We start from the raw sequence: 25,050 nt of genomic DNA on the forward strand, positions 1-25,050 counted from the left end.
AGGTGGAGGCCTATTTCTTAGCAACTGCGTAATGAGATCCTCAACATCAGAGTCATCATCATCTACATAAGACTTTTTCCTTTTCTTCTTTCCCTCGCTCTCCTCTTCTTTGGCACTATCCCCTTTCTCGGACTCATCGCCCTCGTAATTGCTGGAAACATTTTAATCTCTTTCATAGTCTCCATTCTCCATTTTTGTTGCTCCCAATCCCATCTAGCTTCCGCTAGTGACTTTTCTACTTTCTTCATCCTTCTGTTAAACTTCAGCTCTTGCTGCTGTCTGGCCACTAGCTCCCAAACTGTGAAAGCCTCGAACTGTGCTGGTCTCGGCAATTACTTCATGTCATACAATGATAATCACAACTGATCCAAAATTCTCAAATTAAACGTTCCATGTTCCGGAAACGCTAATGCCCCTTGATTCTTAGTCAATTTACTCCATTGCTTTAACCAAAGACACGGAGCTATACCTTTCTCTGTCATCACAAGATACGCCGGAGAATCCTTCAGGGGGGTCGGCTCCCCCACTAATACCTTAATGTAAGAATCACCCTTCATTGCACTCTTTAATGCCTTGAAAAACGTCATTTTGCCTGTTATTGTGTACTATTAATTCAATAAATGAAATGACTTTTACTCCCGTGATTCCCTTCACCCGTTTACTCAACCAATTGCCTCTTACGGACGGCTGCCAATCCGGTCGTGGCTCTTCTCACTAACCAACCTATCCCAGCGCGGCACACACTGACGTCACACTGATGCACAGCGGCTGACAAAGTCTTGCGGTTTGTCTTCCTCACCTCGATTTCACTCAACTAATGCAATTTTTGTGAGCACCTTTACCAAAATAATAACTAAACAAACCTCCTGGTTTACTACAGGAAGGGACACAGTCGCTTCAGGGACCTTCCTGATTTTCACTAATGGCTCTTTCTAGCTCTTTGGCTATTCCTCTTTCTCAGTCCCCCACATTCGCAAGCAAATTTCGACCCGCGAATTTCACTCTCAACTGATCAATGGGTCTGTCGTGGTGCACATAGGACTTGCCAAATCTCAGTCGAAGCTTCTTTTACTCAACTGCCACGCACACTGACTTGTTGACCACGCCCAATCAACCTTCTAAACCAGACAGATTACAACATATAACCAAGTGTCTCCTACACTTGTCAATATACTCCGGAGTCTTAGACCACGCAGGGTCTGTACATCAACAACCACGTGGATAATTTTGAGCACAAAGCGCCACACACATATGAAGTTCGACGACTTCCCTACTCTCACACTTTGGAGTACGCACACTCCTACTAACCCTTAACTGGAGTACGCAGACTCCCTACTTTTACCTCATAAAATACAAACAACTGAACATAACTTAAACTACTATCATAACCACTAGTCACCACTTAACCAGTTCCCCAAGGAAACTAACCATCAAGCTGCTACAAAAAACTGCTAGGGCGCCTGGTCCTTAGTAAGTAAACTTACAAAGGGACACGTATAGTTCAATGAACCTTTTGGATCGCATGGAGTATCCCAGCTAAGTGGTAGACCTATGAACCATCAATATCACTATAATCAATGTCAAACATTAGTAAAAAAAAAAAATATATATTAAGAAATACCATCACTCTCGAGAAGGTTAATCGTTTTTATTCCCTATTATTTACAATTCTAATCAAAAATCTTTATTCAACTTTATTGTTAATCAAGCTTTATTAATCATTACAAAACAATTTGTTCACCAAGAAAATCTCAAACGATCAAAGCACAACATAAGTCAGCAAAACCGTTGACATTTATGGAATGATTCAGCAATGCAATTCAGTCAGTCAGCTGTCACCGTTAAAGTCACCCTTGTCAGCCTACCTAACCCAAATTAGCATCAGCATGTGGGTCTTCATGCAAAAACAATTTAGACAAAAAACATTAATTTGGAAAAATCTGTCTAAAAGAGAACATTTTAAACAGCGTAGTTGGTACCTAGAAGAAAAAGCACGCATTAGTCAGTCACATTGTTATGGCTACCTATTCAAGATAGATCAGCAACGAGTCAGTCTTCGTCTCCAGGTCACCAGTCATCAGCAAAGTATCAGGCTTACAGAGACTAAGCCCAATTATCAGCACTTCGGACAGCGTCGCCTGACGTCATCAACTTTCGCCTCTCCGCTCTAAATTTCCTTCCCTCGTCATGACTTTTTATTAGGGTCTTTCAGCCCACCCCACTAATTGGTCAACCTTATCAGAAGTTATGACTCTAACCTATAGTTTTTGTTTACCACATGTTCACGTCAATTCAGGATTCAAGTTTCATTTGTTTGATTGGTTCTTCTGTCGATGAGAACATCATCCGTCTCTTCAGGTAACAAAATTGTGGATCGCAATCTTTCAGTCAGTGCTTCCATTGTTCAAGTCCTGGGAAAGTGTGTTTAGCCTACACTAGACATAATTGTATCAATTTGTCCTCATCATCTGTCCACTGGTACATTTGCTGAATTTTCTAGCAGAGCCCTCTCTGAACTCTTTACAGTTGAAGGTCCTTTTCTCCAGTTCCAGTCCTCGGCAGCTCATCGCTTCTTCATGTTAAAGCAAGCAAGGCCCAGCGAAGACCAGGCCTCCAGTATGGCTAAGTTAAGAACACGAATTATCACAAAACATAGGTTATACATTCAAATATGACATATTAGTACATCTTTTTCATTATTTAGCATCTTGTTAATGGGCACATTTTACCCATACACGTTATTTTCAAATATTAGTTCTTTTATCAACATTTCTCATTAGTATCCATACGCAAATCATTAGAAATTTCTCATATTAGCATATCTGCTCCAACACACCCAAAGATGATCTGGAAGGGGAAACTCCACATCACTCGACATAAGAGGTTCAAATCAAAATATAGCTCTTGCTCCTGCTCCAAGTCTTAGCCGTTCATGATCCAGGTCAAGGAGTCTGTCCCTCGTGAAATCCTGCTCTCGCTTAGTCTTCTGATAAGTCGAAGATGTGCCATAAGAAGGCAAAGTGTGACACTGCCCCACAAATTTGACATCTGGAAAGAAGGTACGAGGGTGTCAATCGAAAGATCATATCACCGAACATCTTCTGCCTACAGTCGGCTCTCACAGTTGGTTTCATCCCACCTCGAATTCCCCGAGCAGTCATCCTCCTCTGCAGCAAATTGCTGCCTTCAACCAGACAATGTGGCATCTCTTTCAGGTGTTTCTGGAGCTTCGCATGTGACCTACCACTCGCCTCTACCCCAGCTCTTCGTGTCTAAATAAAAAGGGATTACTTAATAATTTGCTTACTACATCTGTTTCACCAGGAGGCCTTCATTAGGTTCTAGGTTTTTACCCCACTGGGAACTCAGACATTCGCACCCTGCCACTTAGTTCCCCATAGTGAAGTTCTACCTGTTTATTTATTGTTTAGCAGGGTTTTATCCTCTTATTTACCTTTTTGCAGGAAAATAGTGCCTGAAAACGCAGGTAGCGTGTATAAGGTTAGACTGCGACCTGGCAATGAAGCTGGGTGGGGCTTACAGGGCTGTTGTCTGTTTGCCCACTCTTTTATGTTTTTATTTATAGGGGGTACTGCCTCAAACCACAAATTACCCATTGTTTTAGGACGTTTTGGCACATGAACTGTACAGATGTTCTCACAGTGAATAAACTGCCAATGGTGGTGCTTTCCCTCTACACGACGTCCTACTTGCCAAACTGAACATCTTGAAATAAGCTCAGCCTCTGGTGGTTAAAGTGGTTATCAAAGTAGTGCCTTTTGCAGGAATTCAGCTTGTATTTTACACCACCTGTTTTGTGGTCACAAACATGAGCCTAAAGTGGGTGAGAAGTGCTATCAGTCTCCAGTCTCTCAGTTTTCACATCTCCATGCCATGGACCACTTTCCTGCAACTCTTCTTTGCTTGCTACACAACTTACGTATTCCTTATTTATCCCTATGTTTAGAAGTGTGATTAATGAGGGACTGTGTTTGCAAATATTTCTGAATCACAACAAAGTTTTCACTTTGTTGGATTTAACCTAATTTGCTTAGCCTGCTCCTGTGACTCCAGGGATAAAACTAATTCCCACCCCCCTGTCAGACTTGTGACTGCAGATTGATGCACTTGTTTTCCTGATTTTCTACAACTGGAAGTGCAATATATATGTAGAAGTATATTCAGGCGTTCATTTTGTGACGCAGAGTGGTAATATCTGAGTGGATATTACATTTTGCCTAATTTAACGTGCACACAGTGGTACTTGAACACTAGTCGTTGATTGCATATTGCTGCACATTTTCAAAAGGTAAGTGGGCAGTTTCAGAATCTCTCATGCATAGCCACTCTGTGATAAGAAGTAAAGCTTGTCTGATTACCATTCTTAATCTGACTTTCAACCACCTCCTTTTATGAATGTTGTTTCAAGACTGAATGCTATATTTAACCTTCATTTTCCTTTATAATTTTTGTTGTTGTTGCAGATCCTCTTGATGTAATTGATGTTGACTGGTCTAGTCTGATGCCAAAACAACCAAAAGAACCCAGAGAACCAGGAGCTGCACTCCTAAAGTTTACTCCAGGCGCAGTTTTGCTGAGAGTTGGTATTTCAAAACGACTGGCAGGTCCTGATCTTTTCACAAAAGTTAAAGAAACCTGTCAGAAATCATTGGAAAAGCCTAAAGGTAAATACATTTGATTGTCATTGGGAGCTCACTGTGATTTAGTTTGGTGGATTCACTGCAACAAACTGGTAAAGGCTGAGGAGTTTGTTTTTGAAAATGAGAGGTTCTGGTGTTGTCACAGTATTGGCGGTTCTGGTTTGTCATATGCATGCCTGGCAGCTGAAGAGGAGGGACATCAAGAGGCTGAATGTGAGCTGCTTATGGTGACAAATCAGAAGACAAGTGTGCACTGCTCTGCTAAGGTTCAGGTGACCCAACTGACTGCTTTTCTTCTTCAAGGCAAGGCATGGATGTTCGACTTTGACTGACAATAACTGGCTTGTTATTTGGCAAAGAATGTCCAAGTAAATTGTGTCCAAGCCTTTTCTCTGAGCTGTAACTGTTAGTGTTGCCATCATTTACCACCGTTGTTCCATTGCCCAGTACCTTTGCTTTTGAAACTGAAGGACTTCTTTAGCACTTGACTTTCCATGGATTGCCAGTCGACCAATGAAGGCTTACTCCGTAACATGTGTGGGGTTAGAAACCCAAGCAGTGTAACATTAGTAAACAATAACTCAAATGTCCAGTAAGTATTTTTTTAAAACATCAATGGCATTTGTGGATGTAGATACACATGCTCTGCATATCTCTTGCCATCTAGCGTTGGGCTAGGAGTGTTACAAGTTGTTTTTCTTCGAAGATGCATTTCTGAGTCACAGGATCGAATGACTCCTCCTCCTTGGTCATAGTGCGCATGGGCTTTGAGCCCTCTGTCGGATTGTTTTCTCTCTGCCGTTGAGTTCAGATGTGCATTTATTTGCTCTGTTTTCGACTTGCTCCGGTCTGAAACTTTCCTTCTGTCTATTCTTCTATTCAACGGTATTGTTCTTTTACTAGTGAGTTTCAATCCTCTTCGTTCGTACTTTCCAAATTGTTGGGTCCAGAGTTGACAGCGCCCCCTTCGGGATCTGGCCTTACCCAGTTTCGGGCTTTCCTCCACATGAGAATGTCCATCTGTTGGAACGGACACCATCTAGTTTCTGCTCTCTGTGCCACTCCAAATTCCCTGCACTGATCATCATCATGTGTATTTCTCCCAATCACCAGGAGGGTACCTGCAACACTTGCAGATCCTTCAGATCAAAGAAGACCCTTCGAGATTGAAGGGGTGCATAGGCTGGAGATGGCACACAGATCCCCAGAAGACAGCATGGACATATCTGGGGAAGAGCATGCACAGGAGAAACCCAAACAAGAGGAGGCCGTCTTCATTCAGGACTCGGACTTCGGAGTTTAGTCTGACATTGAGAGCCAAGACATCACACTTGCTCTGCCAGTTAGTACTGTGACCCCCCACTCCTGTCCATACCAAGACTTAAAAAAATAAAAATAAAAACTTTAGAGAGGTCACTAGACTGCCACTGCCACTAGGCCATGTCTGTCTCTGATATCCACTTTGGCTGCCTCAACCCTCCGCTTGGCACCCAATCTAGCCAAGGTTGTACCTTCGTCTTCGGCATCAACCTTCGGGACTTAGCACATTGTCTCAGAGGCAAACTGCATTCACTGCAGCTTCGGCACCCAAAAATACTCACCAACTGAAATAATTGATACTCAAAACACAGGAAACCAGCATCTGGACTCGAGCTAATCCTCCAATACACCATCTCCAGTAGAGCTGATAATAGAAGTCGTGGACGCTAAACAGTTCCACCTCCATATTTAGGAAGGGACGGGCGTATTGTTACTTCTCCCCTGTCACCTTAAGGAAGAAATTACCATTTCAAGAGGCATTGGACATTTCACCACCCCCAAAAAAGGCCTCTGAAGACAAGGCCGCCACTTCTTTGCCTCCTCCTCCTCCCCAACCACCTTCCTCCTCCCCAACCACCTTCCTCACCACCTCCAATTTCAACTTTTTCTCCATTCCCATCCCCTTCCCCTCCTCATTTACTTATTTCTCCTACTGCAGAAGATCTCACCCCTCAGGGTTCACCCTTATTTGGAGTGGAAGATTTTGGTAGTACCCATGAGATACATACGACCCCTATCCCATGATCAGTACAGACCCAGACTTATATCCCACACAAACATCCTTCCCCACCCCCCTGAATAGAAGATACTACCAGTTACCAGCAGGTCATAGCAATGGCAGCTGCGTTTCATTATGATCAACTGCACAGAGACCCAATAGAACTAGATTATGTATTTTCTTTCCAATGCTTCCGGGCATGATTCATTATGCAGACAATAACGTTAAAGAGCCAGTCCACTCTAGGATTATAACTCCTAGGGTGGACAAAAAGTATAAACCTGCTCCTTCAGACCCACTACATATCAGTTCTCAGGTGTAGGAAGCTGGCCTAGTGTGTGGTGTGCACCTATGGTGTTATCACCCTATACCAGGTCCAGGTATCCCCTATTAGTGTGATGTTGTCAGTGTCTCGGAAACCAGGCTCTCTAGAGGTAGCTGTGGATGAGCAGCCAAGACATTTCTAGGAGACATGCAAAGCTTATGCAATACCACTTATAGTCACACAGCACTTACATAAATGAAAGAACCACACAGTGTTACAAAAATAAAGGTATTTTATTTTAGTGGCAATAGTCTACTAGCAGGTGAGTAAACACCCTATTACGTACACCTTAGTAATCAGCAATGGGTATAGAAAGCAATAGAAAACAGTGAAATAAGAGTAAATAGTAGAGACCTGAGGGTGAGACCAAACCATATACTGAAAAAGTGGAATGCGAAAGGCAGCCCCCCACCCAGGTAAGTGGAATCTGTAGAGGGGAGCCTAAGGAACTAGAAACCCCAAAGGTAAGTACCAGAGTGGCCCCCCAGTGACCAGGAGAGAAGAGGTAAGTACCAGTTTTTCCCTCAAACCCACAGATAAACTTAGCAAAAGGACTGTGCAGGACCAAAGCAAGACTGGAAGAAATCAGAAGATGGATCCTGACAGAAGAGGACTTGCAAATGAAGTCTAGTTCCAGTTGGAGTGTCCGGTTGGGGCAGGAGTTACTACCCACCCTTCTGGAGATGCAGGACCAGGTTGACGAAGACCAGGAGTCAGCAATGCAGCACAGGAGCAGAAGAAGAGTTCCAGAAGTTATGCAGTCAGTGTTCCACGTCGGAAGAAGAGTTGCAGTCCGGCAGTGGTGTGGAAAAACCACCAACAAGCCTTAGCAAAGGCAAGAGTTGCAGAAGAGGAGTTGCAGATCTGCTGGGGACAAGGAAGGTCCGAAGAGACTCAACCCACGGAGGGGAGTCCCTGGTGACCCTCAGCAGTGAGGAGAGCCAGAAGTCGAGGATGCAGCCCCACAGGCAACTCACAGGCAACTCGCAGGCACAGGAGTTACAGTGAGGCCCACTCACTACACCTGGAATGGAGTCCCACGTCGCTGGAGCAGCAGGCAGGAGACTACGTGTTACAGGGAAGAGTGGAGGAGGCCGGGGCTACACGGAGCATGAAGATCCCTTGGAAGAAGAGACAACAAACCTCTGCAAGAGTCGTGGTGCACAGGGCTACTGTCCTGCCAGGAAAGGCAAAGAGTCACCACTTTCCAAGTTGGACAGCTTGTGGAGAGGACCAAGGGGACCACTCCAGACTACCACCTGTGTTGCAGGATCCACGCAGAGTTACAGGAGAGAGGATCCATGCGGCCGGTCGTCGATGCAGTTGGTGGCTGTGGATGCAGGGGAGTGACTCCTTCACTCCAAGGGAGATTCCTTCTTGCTGCTTGGTACAGACTGAAGACTTGCTGCCGTCAGAAGATGCACAGCCAGGGAAATTTTGCAGTTGCTGAAAGGACCTGGAGAAACAATGTTGCAGAGCGAAGTCTCTTGAGCTGCAGATTGTAGGTTCCTGTGAAGTCCATTTGGAGTTCCAGTGACCAGAAGTCGAACTAAACGTTGCAGAGGAGTTTGCACGTCAAATCTGAGGACCCACCCAAGAGGGAGACCCTGTATAGCCCTAAAAGGGGGATTGGGTGACCACCTATCAGGAGGAGGCTGTGACACCACCTGCCTGACCTGGGTACTCAGATGCTCACAAGGGCCATTGCCCGCCCACCTTGGCTTCAAGATGGCAGAATCAAGTGGCCACCTGGAGGACCTCTGGACACCTCTCCTGGGGTGGTGATCCAGTTTCGTGCCAGATCAGGGACTGGGAGTCCTTGGACTAGTGCAAGGAGGGCACCAAATGTGATCTTCATAGCATACCAGTGGCTTGAGGAGGCTACCACTCCCAAGCCATGTAACACCTTTGTTCAATGGCATGTGTAGCTCTAGATACCCATGCTGTGCATAAGCTCGCCATCTAGTGTTGGGTTCTGAGTAGTACAACTTGTTTTTGTTCTAAGAAAGTTTTTGAGTCACGGGATCGAATGACTCCTCCACTTGGTAATACTGCGCATGGGTATAGAGTCCTTTGTTAGATTTTTGTTCTCTGCCGTCGAGTTTGGATGTGTGTTCCTCTCGCTGGGAGTTCTCGGCTCCAAACAGTCTAAAACGGGATTCTTTCCGTCTTTTTATCGTAGTCGGTATTGTTTCAAAACACGTATACATTAATATTCAACTCTCTGTTCCTTTTTCTACACTCTAGATCACATTTTTTCGAGCCTTTTGGGGGTCAGAAAGTCCCATTCGGGCCCTCCTTAGGCCTACCTTTTCCACTTGGTATTGAACAATGCAGCCCCGATGGAAAGTACTTGTAGGAAGTTGGCTCTGTATGCACTATTTCAAAGTAAGGAATAGTATGCACAGAGTCCAAGGGTTCCCCTTAGAGGTAAGATAGTGGCAAAAAGAGATAATACTAATGCTCTATTTTGTGGTAGTGTGGTCGAGCAGTAGGCTTATCAAAGGAGTAGTGTTAAGCATTTGTTGTACATACACACAGGCAATAAATGAGGAACACACACTCGGAGACAAATCCAGCCAATAGGTTTTGTTATAGAAAAATATATTTTCTTAGTTTATTTTAAGAACCACAGGTTCAAATTCTACGTGCAATATCTCATTTGAAAGGTATTGCAGGTAAGTACTTTAGGAACTTTGAATCATTACATTAGCATGTATACTTTTTACATAAAACACAATAAGCTGTTTTAAAAGTGGACACTTAGTGCAATTTTCACAGTTCCTGGGGGAGGTAAAGTATTGTTAGGTTTCACAGGTAAGTAAGTCACTTACAGGTTTCAGTTTTTGGTCCAAGGTAGCCCACCGTTGGGGGTTCAGAGCAACCCCAAAGTTACCACACCAGCAGCTCAGGGCCGGTCAGGTGCAGAGGTCAAAGAGGTGCCCAAAACACATAGGCTTCAATGGAGAGAAGGGGGTGCCCTGGTTCCGGTCTGCCAGCAGGTAAGTACCCGCGTCTTCGGAGGGCAGACCAGGGGGGTTTTGTAGGGCACTGGGGGGGGACACAAGTCAGCACAAAAAGTACACCCTCAGCAGCGCGGGGGCGGCCGGGTGCAGTGTGCAAACACGCGTCGGGTTTACAATGATTTTCAAGGAGAGATCAAGGGATCTCTTCAGCGTTGCAGGCAGGCAAGGGGTGGGCTCCTCGGGGTAGCCACCACCTGGACAAGGGAGAGGGCCTCCTGGGGGTCACTCCTGCACAGGAGTTCCGTTCCTTTAGGTGCTGGGGGCTGCGGGTGCAGGGTCTTTTCCAGCCGTCGGGAAATGGAGTTCAGGCAGTCGCGGTCAGGGGGAGCCTCGGGATTCCCTCTGCAGGCGTCGCTGTGGGGGCTCAGGGGGGACAACTTTGGTTACTCACGGTCTCGGAGTCGCCGGAGGGTCCTCCCTGAGGTGTTGGTTCTCCACCAGTCGAGTCGGGGTCGCCGGGTGCAGTGTTGCAAGTCTCACGCTTCTTGCAGGGGTCTTTAAATCTGCTCCTTTGAAACAAAGTTGCAGTTCTTTTGGAGCAGTGCCGCTGTCCTCAGGAGTTTCTTGTCTTTCTTGAAGCAGGGCAGTCCTCTGAGGATTCAGAGGTCGCTGGTCCTTTGGAAAGCTTCGCTGGAGCAGGTTTCTTTGGAAGGCAGGAGACAGGCTGGTAGGACTGGGGCCAAAGCAGTTGGTGTCTTCTGTTCTTCTTCTGCAGGGGTTTTTCAGCTCAGCAGTCGTCTTCTTCTTGTTAGTTGCAGGAATCTAAATTCTTAGGTTCAGGGAAGCCCTTAAATACTAAATTTAAGGGCGTGTTTAGGTCTGGGGGGTTAGTAGCCAATGGCTACTAGCCCTGAGGGTGAGTACACCCTCTTTGTGCCTCCTCCCAAGGGGAGGGGGGTCACATCCCTAATCCTATTGGGGGAATCCTCCATCTGCAAGATGGAGGATTTCTAAAAGTTAGAGTCACTTCAGCTCAGGACACCTTAGGGGCTGTCCTGACTGGTCAGTGACTCCTTGTTTTTCTCATTATTTTCTCCGGCCTTGCCGCCAAATGTGGGGGCCGTGGCTGGAGGGGGCGGGCAACTCCACTAGCTGGAGTGTCCTGCTGTGCTGGCACAAAGGGGTGAGCCTTCGAGGCTCACCGCCAGGTGTGACCGCTCCTGCCTGGGGGAGGTGTTAGCATCTCCACCCAGTGCAGGCTTTGTTACTGGCCTCAGAGTGACAAAGGCACTCTCCCCATGGGGCCAGCAACATGTCTCGGTTGTGGCAGGCTGCTGGAACCAGTCAGCCTACACAGATAGTCGGTTAAGGTTTCAGGGGGCACCTCTAAGGTGCCCTCTGGGGTGTAGTTTACAATAAAATGTACACTGGCATCAGTGTGCATTTATTGTGCTGAGAAGTTTGATACCAAACTTCCCAGTTTTCAGTGTAGCCATTATGGTGCTGTGGAGTTTGTGTAAAACAGACTCCCAGACCATATACTCTTATGGCTACCCTGCACTTACAATGTCTAAGGTATTGCTTAGACACTGTAGGGGCACAGTGCTCATGCACTGGTGCCCTCACCTATGGTATAGTGCACCCTGCCTTAGGGCTGTAAGGCCTACTAGAGGGGTGACTTATCTATACCTGCATAGGCAGTGAGAGGCTGGCATGGCACCCTGAGGGGAGTGCCATGTCGACTTACTCGTTTTGCTCTCACCAGCACACACAAGCTGGCAAGCAGTGTGTCTGCTGAGTGAGGGGTCTCCAGGGTGGCATAAGACATGCTGCAGCCCTTAGAGACCTTCCTTGGCATCAGGGCCCTTGGTACCAGGGGTACCACTTACAAGGGACTTATCTGGATGCCAGGGTGTGCCAATTGTGGAATCAAAAATACAGGTTAGGGAAAGAACACTGGTGCTGGGGCCTGGTTAGCAGGCCTCAGCACACTTTCAATTCAAAACATAGCATCAGCAAAGGCAAAAAGTCAGGGGGTAACCATGCCAAGGAGGCATTTCCTTCTAGTACTCCATTCTGTTTTTGCCCTTGATGCCATCTGAAGTTTCCACACACTGATCAACACTAGATTTGTAATTTGTGTCTTTCACCAGGCGACAACGATCCAACCTGCGAAGCGCGCAGTTCTTTTTTGGTCAAAGAAGACACTTGGAAACCGATCATCTAAACCAATAGAAATGGTGTTTTGACAGGCAGAAGATACACCGGACATCTTCGGGGACGAGCATGCGCAAGAAGATGTGAAACAAGAGGAGGTCTTCTGTTCAAGATTAGGAGTCTGATCGGACATAGAGAGTCAACCATTGCAACCAGCAAACCTGTAAGTAAAAAGCCCCCTTTCCCATTGGATAAAACAAAAGAGGTCACCGGTCCGCCACTGTCTTCCAGCCATGGTCGAATCCGAGAAACTTGTTTGGATGCCTAGCAAACCAGCTCAGCTTTGAAAAAAAGCCAAAGAAAAGTCTTCAGCATCGACCTCCAGTAGCTCCATTTCAGCACCAACAAAACAGAAACTATATGGTGCTTTGGTACCGACCACTTCGGCACTGAAAAAGAAACAACTAGCAACTACAATTTCAGCTATGAAAATTTTGCATCCGAAAAAACCTTCAGAAACAAAAAAACACAAAAGACTTTCAGTGACTCTAGACAGTCTATAATATCCTCTACGTCACAGGTGGAACCAAGTTATGGACGCTAGGCAGCACCAACTTCAAATTCAGCAAGGAACAGGGCAGATTACAATATCACCTCCACCACCTCTAAAGAGGAAATTAACTTTTGAAGAAAGTATTGATTACTCTGCACCTCCAAAGAAGACTACCAAAGAAAAGACTTCTCCTCATACTCTTATATCTCCACCTTTACCTACGTCTCCACAACATACTCCACCAACATCTCCCACTCATTTAGGGTTCACAGCACCTAGTTCACCACCTAGTGGGGCGCAGAATATAGGGGATGCATTACAAGAATTAGACCCCAGGGATGAGTACGATTCGGATCCTATTAAACCAAATGATCCGGATCTTTACCCAGGTAGACCCTCACCACCTGAGGATTCCACATCATACCTACAGGTTATAGCAAGAGCAGTGGCATATCACAATGTAAATATGTGCACTGATCCGAAAGAGGAAGGTTTCTTATTTGACACCCTTGGCGCAACATATAAGGAAAAGCCAGTTCCTTCCAATGCACCCAGGAATTATCAGAGCACGCAGAATAAATATTTAAAGAGCCTGTTAGAGCTAGGGATATCACTCCTAGAGGTGATAAAAAGAACAAAGCTGCACCCACTGATCCTCTATATATAAGAGCACAAATTCCTCCAGACTCTATTGTGACACCTACTGCACGAAAAAGAGCTGCTAGCCAGTCAACAGGAGACACACCTCCTCCTGACAAGGAAAGTAAAAAATGTGATACTGCGGGGAAGAGAGTGGCAGCTCAAGCAGCCAATCATTGGCGAATCGCTAATGCTCAGGCCTTACTTTTCAGATATGACAGAGCTCACTGGGATGCTATAGAAGAACTTTTACAATACCCACCAGAGGAACATCGTAAAAGCGGAGTAGAGATTGGAAATGAAGGACAGACAATATCCAATAACTACATTAGATGTGCACTTGATGCTGCTGAAGCACGTAGTATTAATACAAGTGTAATCATAAGATGTCATGCATGGCTGAAGTGTTCAGGCTTTAAACAAGAAGTACAACCGGCAGTTTTAAATGTGTCCTTCGATAAGGAGCACTTATTTGGTCCACAAGTGGATACCACACTTGAAAAATTAAATAAGGACAATCAAACTGCCAGAGCTATGGGAGCTTTACAGACCAGCACACATAGGAGCACTTTTCGTTTTGCACGGTTTAGCAGAGGATTTAGGTCATCATTCCAAGAACAAGCCACAAATCAAACTAAACCAACCTCTCAATACACCAGAGGTTACGTTGGAGGATTATATGGAGGAAACAATAAGAAAGGAAGATGAAGACCATCTACTTCTAGAGGTTCCTCATCAGTCACTGAACAGTGACTTACCAGACACAACACTAAAACACACCACTCCTGTATGGGGGAAGGTTACAACTCTTTTACTCCCAATTGACTCAGATTACCACAGATCAGTGCGTACTTCATATTATCCAAAATGGTTATTGTCTAGAGCTCACTTCCACTCCACCAAAAATCCCACCTCGTACATTGAGACTCTCACATGATCATCTAACGCTTCTCAAAGCGGAAGTACATTCCCTTCTTCTAAAAGGAGCTATAGAACTAGTACCATTGCAATACCAAGGAACAGGAGTTTACTCCCTGTATTTTCTATTCCCAAAAAGTGGGTCTCTCCAACCAATATTAGATCTTAGACCCTTAAACCACTACATCCTATCAGAACATTTTCGCATGGTCACTCTTCAGGATGTTATTCCTCTATTACAACTAGGAGACTTCATGAGCGCCCTAGACCTACAGGACGCTTATTTTCACATTCCCATTCATCCTGCACACCTCAAATACCTAAGATTTGTAGTAGCAGGAAAATATTACTGGTTCAACCTATTACCATTTGGAGTCGCAACTGCTCCCAGAGTATTCACAAAATGCCTCGCAGTGGTTACAGCACATCTCAGAAGAAGAAAAAATCATGTTTTCCCTTATCTCGACGATTGGCTCATCAGAGCCAATTCATTTCCACAGTATCAAAAAGATACTCAAACTACAATTCACTTCCTACATTCTTTATGATTTACCATAAACTACATCAAATCTCATCTCCAACCTCTGCAAACACAACCATATCTAGGAGCTATCCTCAATTCACAATTGGGGAATAGCCTTTCCCAACCAAAATGGAGTCCAAGCTTTTCAAACATTAATTGCAACATTAGAACAGAACCAGGCATACACACTAAGAACTATTATGAAACTGTTAGGAATGATGGCATCTTATATTGCTATAGTGCCTCATGGTGCACTTCATATGCGTCCTCTTCAACAGTGTTTCTCTCGTCAGTGGTCTCAGGCACAAGGTCAGTTAGAAGATCTAGTGTTGTTGGACCGCCAGACTTCTCTCCCCACATTGGTGGAACACCACAAACGTAATGAAGGGGTGGTTCATTGTAGACCCTGTGCCTCAGATTACTCTCACAACGGATGCCTCAAACAACGGTGGGGGAGCTCATCTCCTCAACCTAACAGTTCACGGAATATGGAACGACACTCACCGGCCTCTTCATATCAGTTACCTCGAACTACAAGCGATATTCTTGGCAATTAAAGCATTCCTTCCACAATTGCAACACAAAACAGTGCTGATTTGTACAGACAATGACTGCCATGTACTGTCTCAAAAAACAAGGGGGGGGGGGGGGGGGAGGGACACAGTCTCAACAATTGTCCCAACTAGCACAATCCGTATGGAAGTGGGTGATTCATCTCCATATTCACATAGTGGCATAATATCTTCCGGGGACAGACAACCATTTAGCAGACCTGCAAAGCAGGACACATCAACAAACCCACGAGCGGGAACTTCACCCACAAGTCCTTCAACAATACTTCATAAAATTGGGAATACCTCAAATAGATTTGTTCGCAACAGACCAAAACAAAAAATGCCAAAACTTCACCTCCAGGTTGCCCACACCCTCAGTCCAAGGGCAATGCTCTATGGATGAGTTGGTCACCTCCAGGTTGCCCACACCCTCAGTCCAAGGGCAATGCTCTATGGATGAGTTGGTCAGGGATATTTGCTTACGTCTTTCCTCTCTCCCTCTCTTAGCATTCCTAGTATGGAAGATAAAACAATCTTTCCCTCAGCATGATCTTAGTGGCTCCTACATTGGCACTTTAACCATGGTATACAACACTTTTATTATTCTCAGTTGTTCCTCATCAAAAACTTCCCAACAGACCAGATATTCTAACACAAAAACAGGGACAGATAACACATACAAATCACAAATCCCTCAAACTAGCGATATTGCACCTGAAGTCATAGAATTTGAATATTTACATTTACCACAGGAATGTATGGATATCCTTAAACAAGCACACAAACCTACCACTAAACAGTGCTATGAAGCAAAATGGAAACGTTTTGTTTGTTACGCTCAAACAAAAACATTGATCCTCTTCAACCAACAGTACAGGACATTGTACAATATTTATTACAGTTACAAAAGACAAATTTAGCATACACATCCATTCATTTACATTTAGCCGCTATAGATGCATATCTGCAAAACAGACAAAATATTTCCTTGTTTAGAGTTCCAGTTATCAAAGCATTTATGGAAGGACTAAAAAGAATAATTCCACCAAGAATTCCTCCAGCTCCATCTTGGAACTTAACATTGTGCTCCCAAGACTCATGGCTCCACCATTTGAGCTACTTCACTCCTGTGCCCTACAATTCCTTCCAAGGAAGGTGGCATTCTTAATTGCTATCACCTCTTAAGCGTGTCAGTGAGCTTCAGGCATTAACTTTGGAAGAACCTTCCTTTCAAGTTCCTAAAGAAGAGATTGTATTAACAAATCCAATTTCATATTAATCAAACTTGCTATACTAAAGCTAAGCGACAATTACCTGTACCACCTAGAGCGCATTCCAGAAGGAAAAAAGGTGCATCCATGGCCTTTTTAGGTAACATACCTATGGCAGACATTTGTAACGCAGCAACATGTTCTACACCACACATTTTTTAAACAGGCAAATGTTGGACAACCTGTACTTAAAACACTTTTTGAAACAATTGCAACCCCTGCACACTAGCCACCACTTTATGGAGGGACTGCTTTACAGTCTGTGCACAGCATGTGTATCTACAGCTACACCTGCCATCAAACAGAAGATATTACCAGTGGCATGTAGTGCTGTAGATTCACATGCGCCTCCTCCCCGGAAGTGTGTACAGATTGCAGGAGTTACTCGGTCCCGTGACTCCAAAATACTTCTTCGAAGAAAAACAACTTGTAACACTCCGAGCCCAACACTAGATGGCAGGAACAGTGCACAGCATGTGAATCTGCAGTGCTTGGAGTGTTGCAAGTTGTTTTTCTTCAAAGAAGTCCTTTCGGAGTCACGGGATCGAATGACTCCTTCCCTCGGTTACACTGCGCATGGGGATCGACTCCATTGTTAGATTTTCTTTCCGCTGTCGTGTTCAGACGTGTTTCCTCTCACTCCGAGATTTCGAATCGGAAACCTAAGAAAACTCATTTAATCGCTGGTATTGTTTCGATTGTGTTTCCATCTAGCCTCGACCGATAGTACAGTTGGAATCTAGATTTCGTCCTTCTGGGTGCGGGCGCCCGACTTGGGCCTACCGCGTGGAAGATTGATGGATCGGACTCCATTTTGATTCTGCCCTCGATGTGATGCAAAGTTTCCCTATACAGACCAAAACCTGGTTTGTAATCTGTGTCTTTCTCTGGACCACCGAGACGAGGATTGTGAGGTCCAAGAAGACCTTGCATGATCGGAGAGCCAGAAGGTTAGAGATGGCATTGAAAAGTACAGAACATCTCGACGTCATGGAAAAACAGGCGCAGACACCGACTCCGAGCAAGAATCGGAAGAAGATAGGCCTATCACTGCTTGCCAGCATGTGAGTACGTCTTCCCCTACGCCCATATACAAAAAACATCGAAGGCCTTGAGTACACCGCTGCCAGAAGGCCATGGTTTGTCACACGAAAAAAGACTATTGTCGACTGACCTTTGAGTTAGTGGCCGAAAAAGGCCACTCCTCCGTTGACATTGGAGTCAAGTAAATCTGTAAAAAGTTCTGCCTCTGACTCGAGTAAGCGTCCTCACTCCTCGGAGTCTAAGCCTCGATGCCCTGTTTCGGAACCGAAACAACCAACTCCATTTTCGGGACCCAAAAAGCTCCAAACTTCTGAACCTAAAAAATCTAATTACACAGAAGAGCAAGGACTTTCGAGCCGTCTCAAACAGATTTCAAAATCAATGCAGTAATCGTACAGACCTTCTGATGAGGACACTGAGATTCAGCCTATACTGGAGGTTATGGATGAAAGACAATCCATAAACCACAGACCATTGAGTATTGTCAATTATCCGCATTGGCTATTACCTAGAATTGATCTCCACACATTCAAACATTCCCCCACGTTACCACAAATTGTCCCCGAACACAAAATTCTAATACAGTAAGAGGTAAAATCGCTACTACTAAAACGAGCAATAGAATTGGTCCCACGTTCTCAACAGGGAACAGGAATATACTCACATATTCCCAAAAAGGATAGCACTCTTAGTCACTCTTTCGTGACTCAAATACTTCTTAGAAGAAAAACAACTTGTAACACTCCGAGCCCAACACTAGATGTCGGAAGAGATATGCATAGCATGTGAATCTGCTGCACTACATGCCACAAACAGATGTACACTGGGTAAGTGACATTTTCCAGATAGATAGATAGATACGTAAATACATTGCATCAACATCTTTTCTATCCTACATACTCTTTTCACTACTTCACTCTCCCACCTGCTGACAAACAATCTAACAAAGGATTCCATGCCCATGCGCAGAATTAACGAGAGGAGGAGTCACTCGATCCCGTGACTTGAAAACTTTCTTTGAACAACAAGGTGTACTACTCCGAACCCAACACTAGATGGAGAGCTTATGCACAGCATGTGAATCTACAGCACTACATGCCACAACCAGTTGTCTACTGGTAAGTAAAAAATTTCTTCCAAAGGGAGAGGGTGTTGCCTCCCTGTCCCAAAGGAAATGCTTGGTTCTGCCTTCCTGGGCTTGAGCTGTTCAAGCAGCAGGAGGGCAGAAACCTATCTGTAGGATGGCAGCAGCGCGGGCTGCCAGGGAAAACCCTGCAAACTGGTAGGAGCACAGCTGGGGGTCCTCTAAGGAGACCCCAGAGTGCATGGAATCATACAATAAATACTGGCAATAGTATTGGTGTATGATTACGATATGTTTGATACCAAACATGTCCAGGTTCGGAGTTACCAATATGTAGCTGGACACAGGTAAAATGGCTTCCCCGCGTTCACGAAGTCCAGGAAAATGGAGCTGGAGTTCGTGGGGGCACCTCTGCTCATGCAGGGATGCTCTCACACCCAGGTACATGCACCCTGTCCTCTGGGTGAGGAGGGCCTGCCATAGGGATGATGTGCAATGACCTGTAGTGAAAGGGTGCACACACCTTTTCACGCAGGCTGCAATAGAAGGACTGCAGACACATTTTGCATGGGCTCCCAATGGTGGCATAATACATGCTGCAGCCCATGGGGAACCCCTGGAGCCCCAGTTCCCGGAGTACCTGGCTATCATATACTAGGGGCTTACATGGGGGCTTCAGTGTGCCAATTGTACTAAGTCAGGGGCAACCAAATTTAGAGGGCAGGGGCACAGTCACTTGGGGTCCTAGTTAGCAGGATCCCAGTGAGCAAGTTAAAACACACTGACAGCAGGCAAAAAGTGTAGGTACTCTTGCCAAAAAGAGGGTACTTTCGTATATCAGGTCCTACCAGATTCGATAGCGGCTACCTTTGCAAGGAAGTGTGCTAACCACCAAGGCTACAGGGAACTCTCCCCGACCAGACGAGGAGAGCAAAAGGCTTGATGCAGCAGGCAAAAGTTGCTGCAAAAATTGCTGCACAAGCAGCAAACATTTGATTGCCAATTCGTAGGCCTTACTATCAAGGTAGGACTCACTGGGGTGAGATGGAGAAGCTTCTATAATATCTTCCAGATGAGCGCTGTAAATGTGGTCAACAGATTGTTTCCAGAGGGCAATCTCAAACAATTCAGTACGCTATGTATTAGATGCTGCAGACACAGCTGCACAGGGGTAAACACCAGCACACTGTTAAGGAGGCATTCGTGGCTTAGATGCTCCGGCTTCAAGCCAGATGTGCAACAAGCTGTGCTCAATATGCCCTTTGACGGGGAGCATCTTTTTGCCCCTCTAGTGGACTCCACACTTGAAAAGCTAAAAAAGGACACTGACCCCACGAACGCCATGGGCGCTGTGTAGTCTCAGCCTCATAAAGGCAATTTTTGTTGCCCCACATTTAGAGGCGGTTATAAAGCAACGACCTCTGAACAGTCTACCTCCCAAACAAGTCAACCCTCCATCTCTTACTCTAGAGGTTTTTTCAGAGGAGCATACAAGGGTACTAATAACAGAGGTCGAGACAGGAGCAGTACCACCCGTGGCTCTGCCTCATCAGCTAAACACTGACTACATACATCTCCCAAACCCCACACCACACTTGTAGGAAGACGACTTCAGGATTACTACACACAGTGGACACACATAACATCGGAACTATAGATCCTCTCTATTATTGTCTGGAGCTCACTTTTACACCTCCAAACATTCCTCCTCGCTCCCACAGGTTATCTCAGGAGCATGTCACCCTTCCAAAGGAAGAGGTACAATCCCTGCTGCTCAAGGTTGCTATCGAACCTGTCCCAAAGCAATTCCAGGGAACAGGAGTGTACGCCCTATATTTCCTCATCCCCTGAAAGTTGGAACACTCAGACCTGTTCTAGATATCAGACCGTTAAACCATTACGTTCTCTCAGAACACTTTCACATGGTTACTCTTCAAGGTGTTTTTCCACTCCTTCAACAGAGCGATTTCATGATAGCCCTAGAGTTAATGGACACCTACTTCCACATACCCATCCAACCTGTACACTGGAAATAGCTAAGGTTTGTGGTGGAAGGAAAATATAATCAATTCAGAGTCTTGCCTTTTGGCGTCACAACCGCTCAGAGTATTTACAGAGTGCCTAGCTGTAGTTGCGGCACTTCTCAGAAGGCAAAAGATTCATGTATTTCCTTCTCTATATGACTGGCTCATCAAAGCTAGCACACTGCAGCAGTGTCAATCCGGCGCTCAAACCATGATAAACCTAGTTCATAAGTTAGGGTTCACAGTCAACTTTCTCAAATCCCATGTTCAACCTCTTCAGAGTCAAACATATCTGCAAGACTTTCTAATGCACAGTTGAGGTTAGCATATCCCAACGCAGCACACAATTACAGTTTTCAGTGAATGCTTCTCCAATTTGAGGAAGAACCTAACTACACAGTCAAGACTTTAATTCGTCTTAGGGATGATGGCATCCTGTATTGCATCATTGCTCACGCCAGCCTCCACATGTGTCCCCTACAGCAGTACCTGTCTCGTCAGTGGTCTCAGTCACAGGGTCACGTTCAGGATCTAGTGTTGTTAGACCGTCATACTCACCGCTTTCTGCAGCAACCTATTGCAAGGGTGGCCTATTCAAGACTCTGCGCCTCCGCTCATTCTGACCACAGGTGCATCCCTGTCCGGTTGGGGTGTGCATCTTCATGATCTCACAGTTCAGGGCCTCTGGGACCTCAATCACCAAACCATGCACATCAATTATCTGGCACTTCAGGCACTATTTTTCAGCCCTGAAAGCTTCCTTCCTCACCTGTCATACAACGTTGTCTTAGTCCGGATGGACATCATGATAGCTATATATTATGTACAAAAACAGGGGAAGCACAGTCATCCCAGTTGTCACAGAACGCTCAGACAATATGGAAGTTGGCTCTTCACCACCACATGTGGCAGAGGTATCTCCCAGCAGTATGCATCAGCAAGTCCATGAATTGAACTCCACTCATATGTCCTTCAAAAATACTTCTAAAAGTGGGGAACTCCTCAAATAGACCTTTTCCCCACAGGAGAAAATGCAAAATGCCCAAGCTTCACATCCAGGTACCTACACCATCTTTCCAAGGGCAATGCTCTATGGATAAACTGGTCAGGGATATCTGCTTATGCCTCTCCACCTTGCCCTCTCATTCCATTCCTGGTTCAAAAGATTAAACAAATGTTTCTCACCAGGATCCTTGTATCTCCCTCCTGGGCACGACCACCATGGTTCACTACACTTTCGGACCTACTGCTGGTCCCCCACGAGAAGCTTCCTAGCAGACCGAATCGTCTCACACAAGAACAGATCAGACATCCAGACCCCAAGTCAACCTTGTGATATGGCTCCTGAAGTCGTAGAGTTTGGTTATATATAGTTACCTTCGAAATATATGAACATTCTTAAGGAAGCTCGTAGACCTACAACTAGAGCGTGTTATGCTGCAAAATGGAAAAGTTTTCTTTGCTACTGTCAGACCAAGCACATTAACCCCATTCAAGCTTCAGTCCAAGACATTGTTTGCTATTTGCTTCACTTGCAAAAAGCGAACTTGGATTACACTTCTATTCGTCTACATCTTGCAGCCAGAGCTGCATATTTACCCCAAAGTGGTTTCTCAATTCCATATCAATCAAACCATTGAGTTACTGGTTTTCTTCCCACAGCCTGACTGAGTTGCAGAAAGAGCCTGCCACACTATTAATGACGAACTGGCACTCATATACTACATTGATAGAGCTAAACATTTCAGGAAAATTAAACATCTCTTTGTAACTTTCTCTGTTTCTCATAATAGCTATCCAATGTCTAAAGGTGGTATAGCCAGGCGGATAGTTAAATGCAGATAGATCTGTTATGCTAAAGCAAAAAGACAGTTACTGTAAGTCCTAAAGCACATTCTACTAGGGAAAAAGAAGCCACCATAGATTTCTTAGGGAATATTCCTCTAGCTGACATTTACAAAGCAGCTACTTGGTCCCCACTTCATAAATTTCAAAGAATTATTCTGTAGCTATTCAATCACGTCAGCAAGCCAATGTAGGACAGGCTGTACTAAGAACAATTTTTCATACAGCTGTAACTCCCACAGGCTAGCCACTGCGTTTATGGAGGGACTGGACTGCTTTACAGTCCATGCAGAACATGTGTACCTACAGCCACAAATGCTATTGAACGGAAAATGTTAATTACTCGGTAGACATCTGTTCATGACATGTAGTGCTGTAGATTCACAAGTGCTCTCCCTCCTCCCTGGATGCCTGTGGCCGTTCCAGTTACCTTCTATTTGTATATATTTGTACGTATGTACATACAAGGTCAAAGAAAGCTTTATTAGGCTTAGTACAAAAGCCATAAAAGCACACATGTAAATTCATACACAAAAATGTAAAACGTAACTTAAACAGTTTGTAAAACTCGTCGAACAATAGTTAAAAACAAATAGTATATAAAATCACTTAGTACATAAAATATATAGTGGAACCTGTATTCTAACCAAACTTGTGCTATGCAGTTTAACTACCTGTCTAAGACTCGCCAACCAAGCTAAACATGCACATATACATAAAAGCGGGATAACATAAAATGCACTTATGTTCATTCTCATGAAGTTCATATAGCTTCACTTCCCAACAATTCTCCTACTTCTGACCACAGAAGCGAGAAAACTATACAGTGTAGCTAGCACACTATATCAGTTTGGCGCAGCTGTAGATGCTCTAGTGCTATTTTTCCATCTTTGTATGTTTAAACTATGCAATAAAGGTCTCAATATGCGGTTACATTGGTCCCTGTATAGTTCACAAAAGAAAAGCATGTGGAGTTGTGACTTGTGTTAAAGAGTCGCCGGGATACGGGGACAAGTCCTTGCTCTTATGTACTCTAGAGGGGTATGGTATTAAAAGGTGGGCCATCCCCATTCTAAACCTTGTAAGGTTGAATCTTTGGTTGCGTGGTGATTTGAGTAACAACTAAGGATCAATAGCTGAGGCAGTACTTGATGGAGGATATGATCCTACAGACGTCATCTTGATTTCAGCCTTCCACCTCTTTTCAGTTAGCAGCTTTTCTAGTTTGCCTTTCACCTTAGCTTTATAAGATCGAGTAATTACTGATGGTAGTTCATAAAAGTTTCTCCTTCCACTCAGGTATATTCTCTGATATGATAACCATTTAGTTTTGTAGCCTCTTTCCAGTTTAAGGCTTTCGGTGATTAGAGTTTATGTTAGGGCCACTTCTGGGATGAACCATACAATCAGCCAGAACAGAATAGGTGTCAGCCTCAATATATCCTCCAAGTATTGCAGTCCCAATTTCTCATACACCAGTACAGAAGGGACAGAGTTGGGCAGGGACATTAGTCTGTGAAGAAATGTCTTTGCAGGCGTGCAATTGGTGGACGTTACCATAACCCCATGCCATAGATAACGATTGGTACAGGTTTGGATTAATATATTGTGGTGGTATCTAGCAGGGGCATGGATCCTAACCTTGTTTCATACTTTAACAAAGCAGCTTTCGCTTGTTCATGCTGATTTGCTCTCAGGTTCTTCAAGTGCCTCCAGGTAATCTTGTTGAATGGGATCCCCAAATATGAGAAAGTGGTCATGCATTTAAGTGTGTCCCCATTTACGTGAAAGTGAGTTGCCTGCTTTTGGAACCCCCCCTGCCCCCCCAAACCATGGGATACGTTTTGATTGTATTTGTTCTGAGCCCCAGATCGGACACAAAACTAACAAATGCATCTAGAAGTTTTTGTAGTCCCAGACATATTCTGGCCATAAGGATGCAGTTATCTGCGTACATCAGTACCAGTCGGTAACGGGCGATCGGCCACAGCCTCTACCAGATGATCATCGAGGTTGTTGATGTAAATACTAAACAGGAATGGGATAGGAAAGTACCCTCTTTTTGGCATTGTTTCCTTGACTTTCTGCCTGCTGCCGGTGTGCTTAGACTCTTTTCAATGGGATCCTGCTACCAGGACCCCAGTGATTGTGCTACATCAGGTCACTGAAGGTCACCGCTATGGTAGGCCCTTCCAGCCCAAAGGGCAGGTGCTGGCCCCTGTGTGTGAGGGCACCCCCTGCATGAACAGTTCCATTGCACTGGACTTCGTAAGTGCGGGGATACGATTTTACCTGTGTACTGAACACAGGTCCTGTGTCCAGCTGCGTGATATTACCTGGGCATATTTGGTATCAAACATGTCAGAATCATACCCCAGTCTAATGCCAATATTGTTTGTATGATTCCATGCACTCTGGTAGCTCCTTAAAGGACCCCGTGTTTCTCCT

The 25,050-nt window shown here is 44.9% G+C and overlaps 1 protein-coding gene across 3 annotated transcripts in view; it reads left to right on the plus strand.

The window, feature by feature from the left end:
• ZC3H13 (zinc finger CCCH-type containing 13) overlaps positions 1-25,050 on the plus strand; it is a 532,845-nt gene that overhangs the window by 454,895 nt on the left and 52,900 nt on the right. For all 3 annotated transcript variants that reach the window (XM_069205400.1, XM_069205402.1, XM_069205401.1), the window contains exon 18: positions 4,485-4,685. In XM_069205400.1, coding sequence (XP_069061501.1) covers positions 4,485-4,685 — 201 coding nt within the window. The remainder of the gene's footprint in view (positions 1-4,484; positions 4,686-25,050) is intronic.

This window comes from Pleurodeles waltl, chromosome 8 (assembly GCF_031143425.1).
Source record: "Pleurodeles waltl isolate 20211129_DDA chromosome 8, aPleWal1.hap1.20221129, whole genome shotgun sequence".
In the NCBI taxonomy this organism is placed as follows: Eukaryota; Metazoa; Chordata; class Amphibia; order Caudata; family Salamandridae; genus Pleurodeles; species Pleurodeles waltl.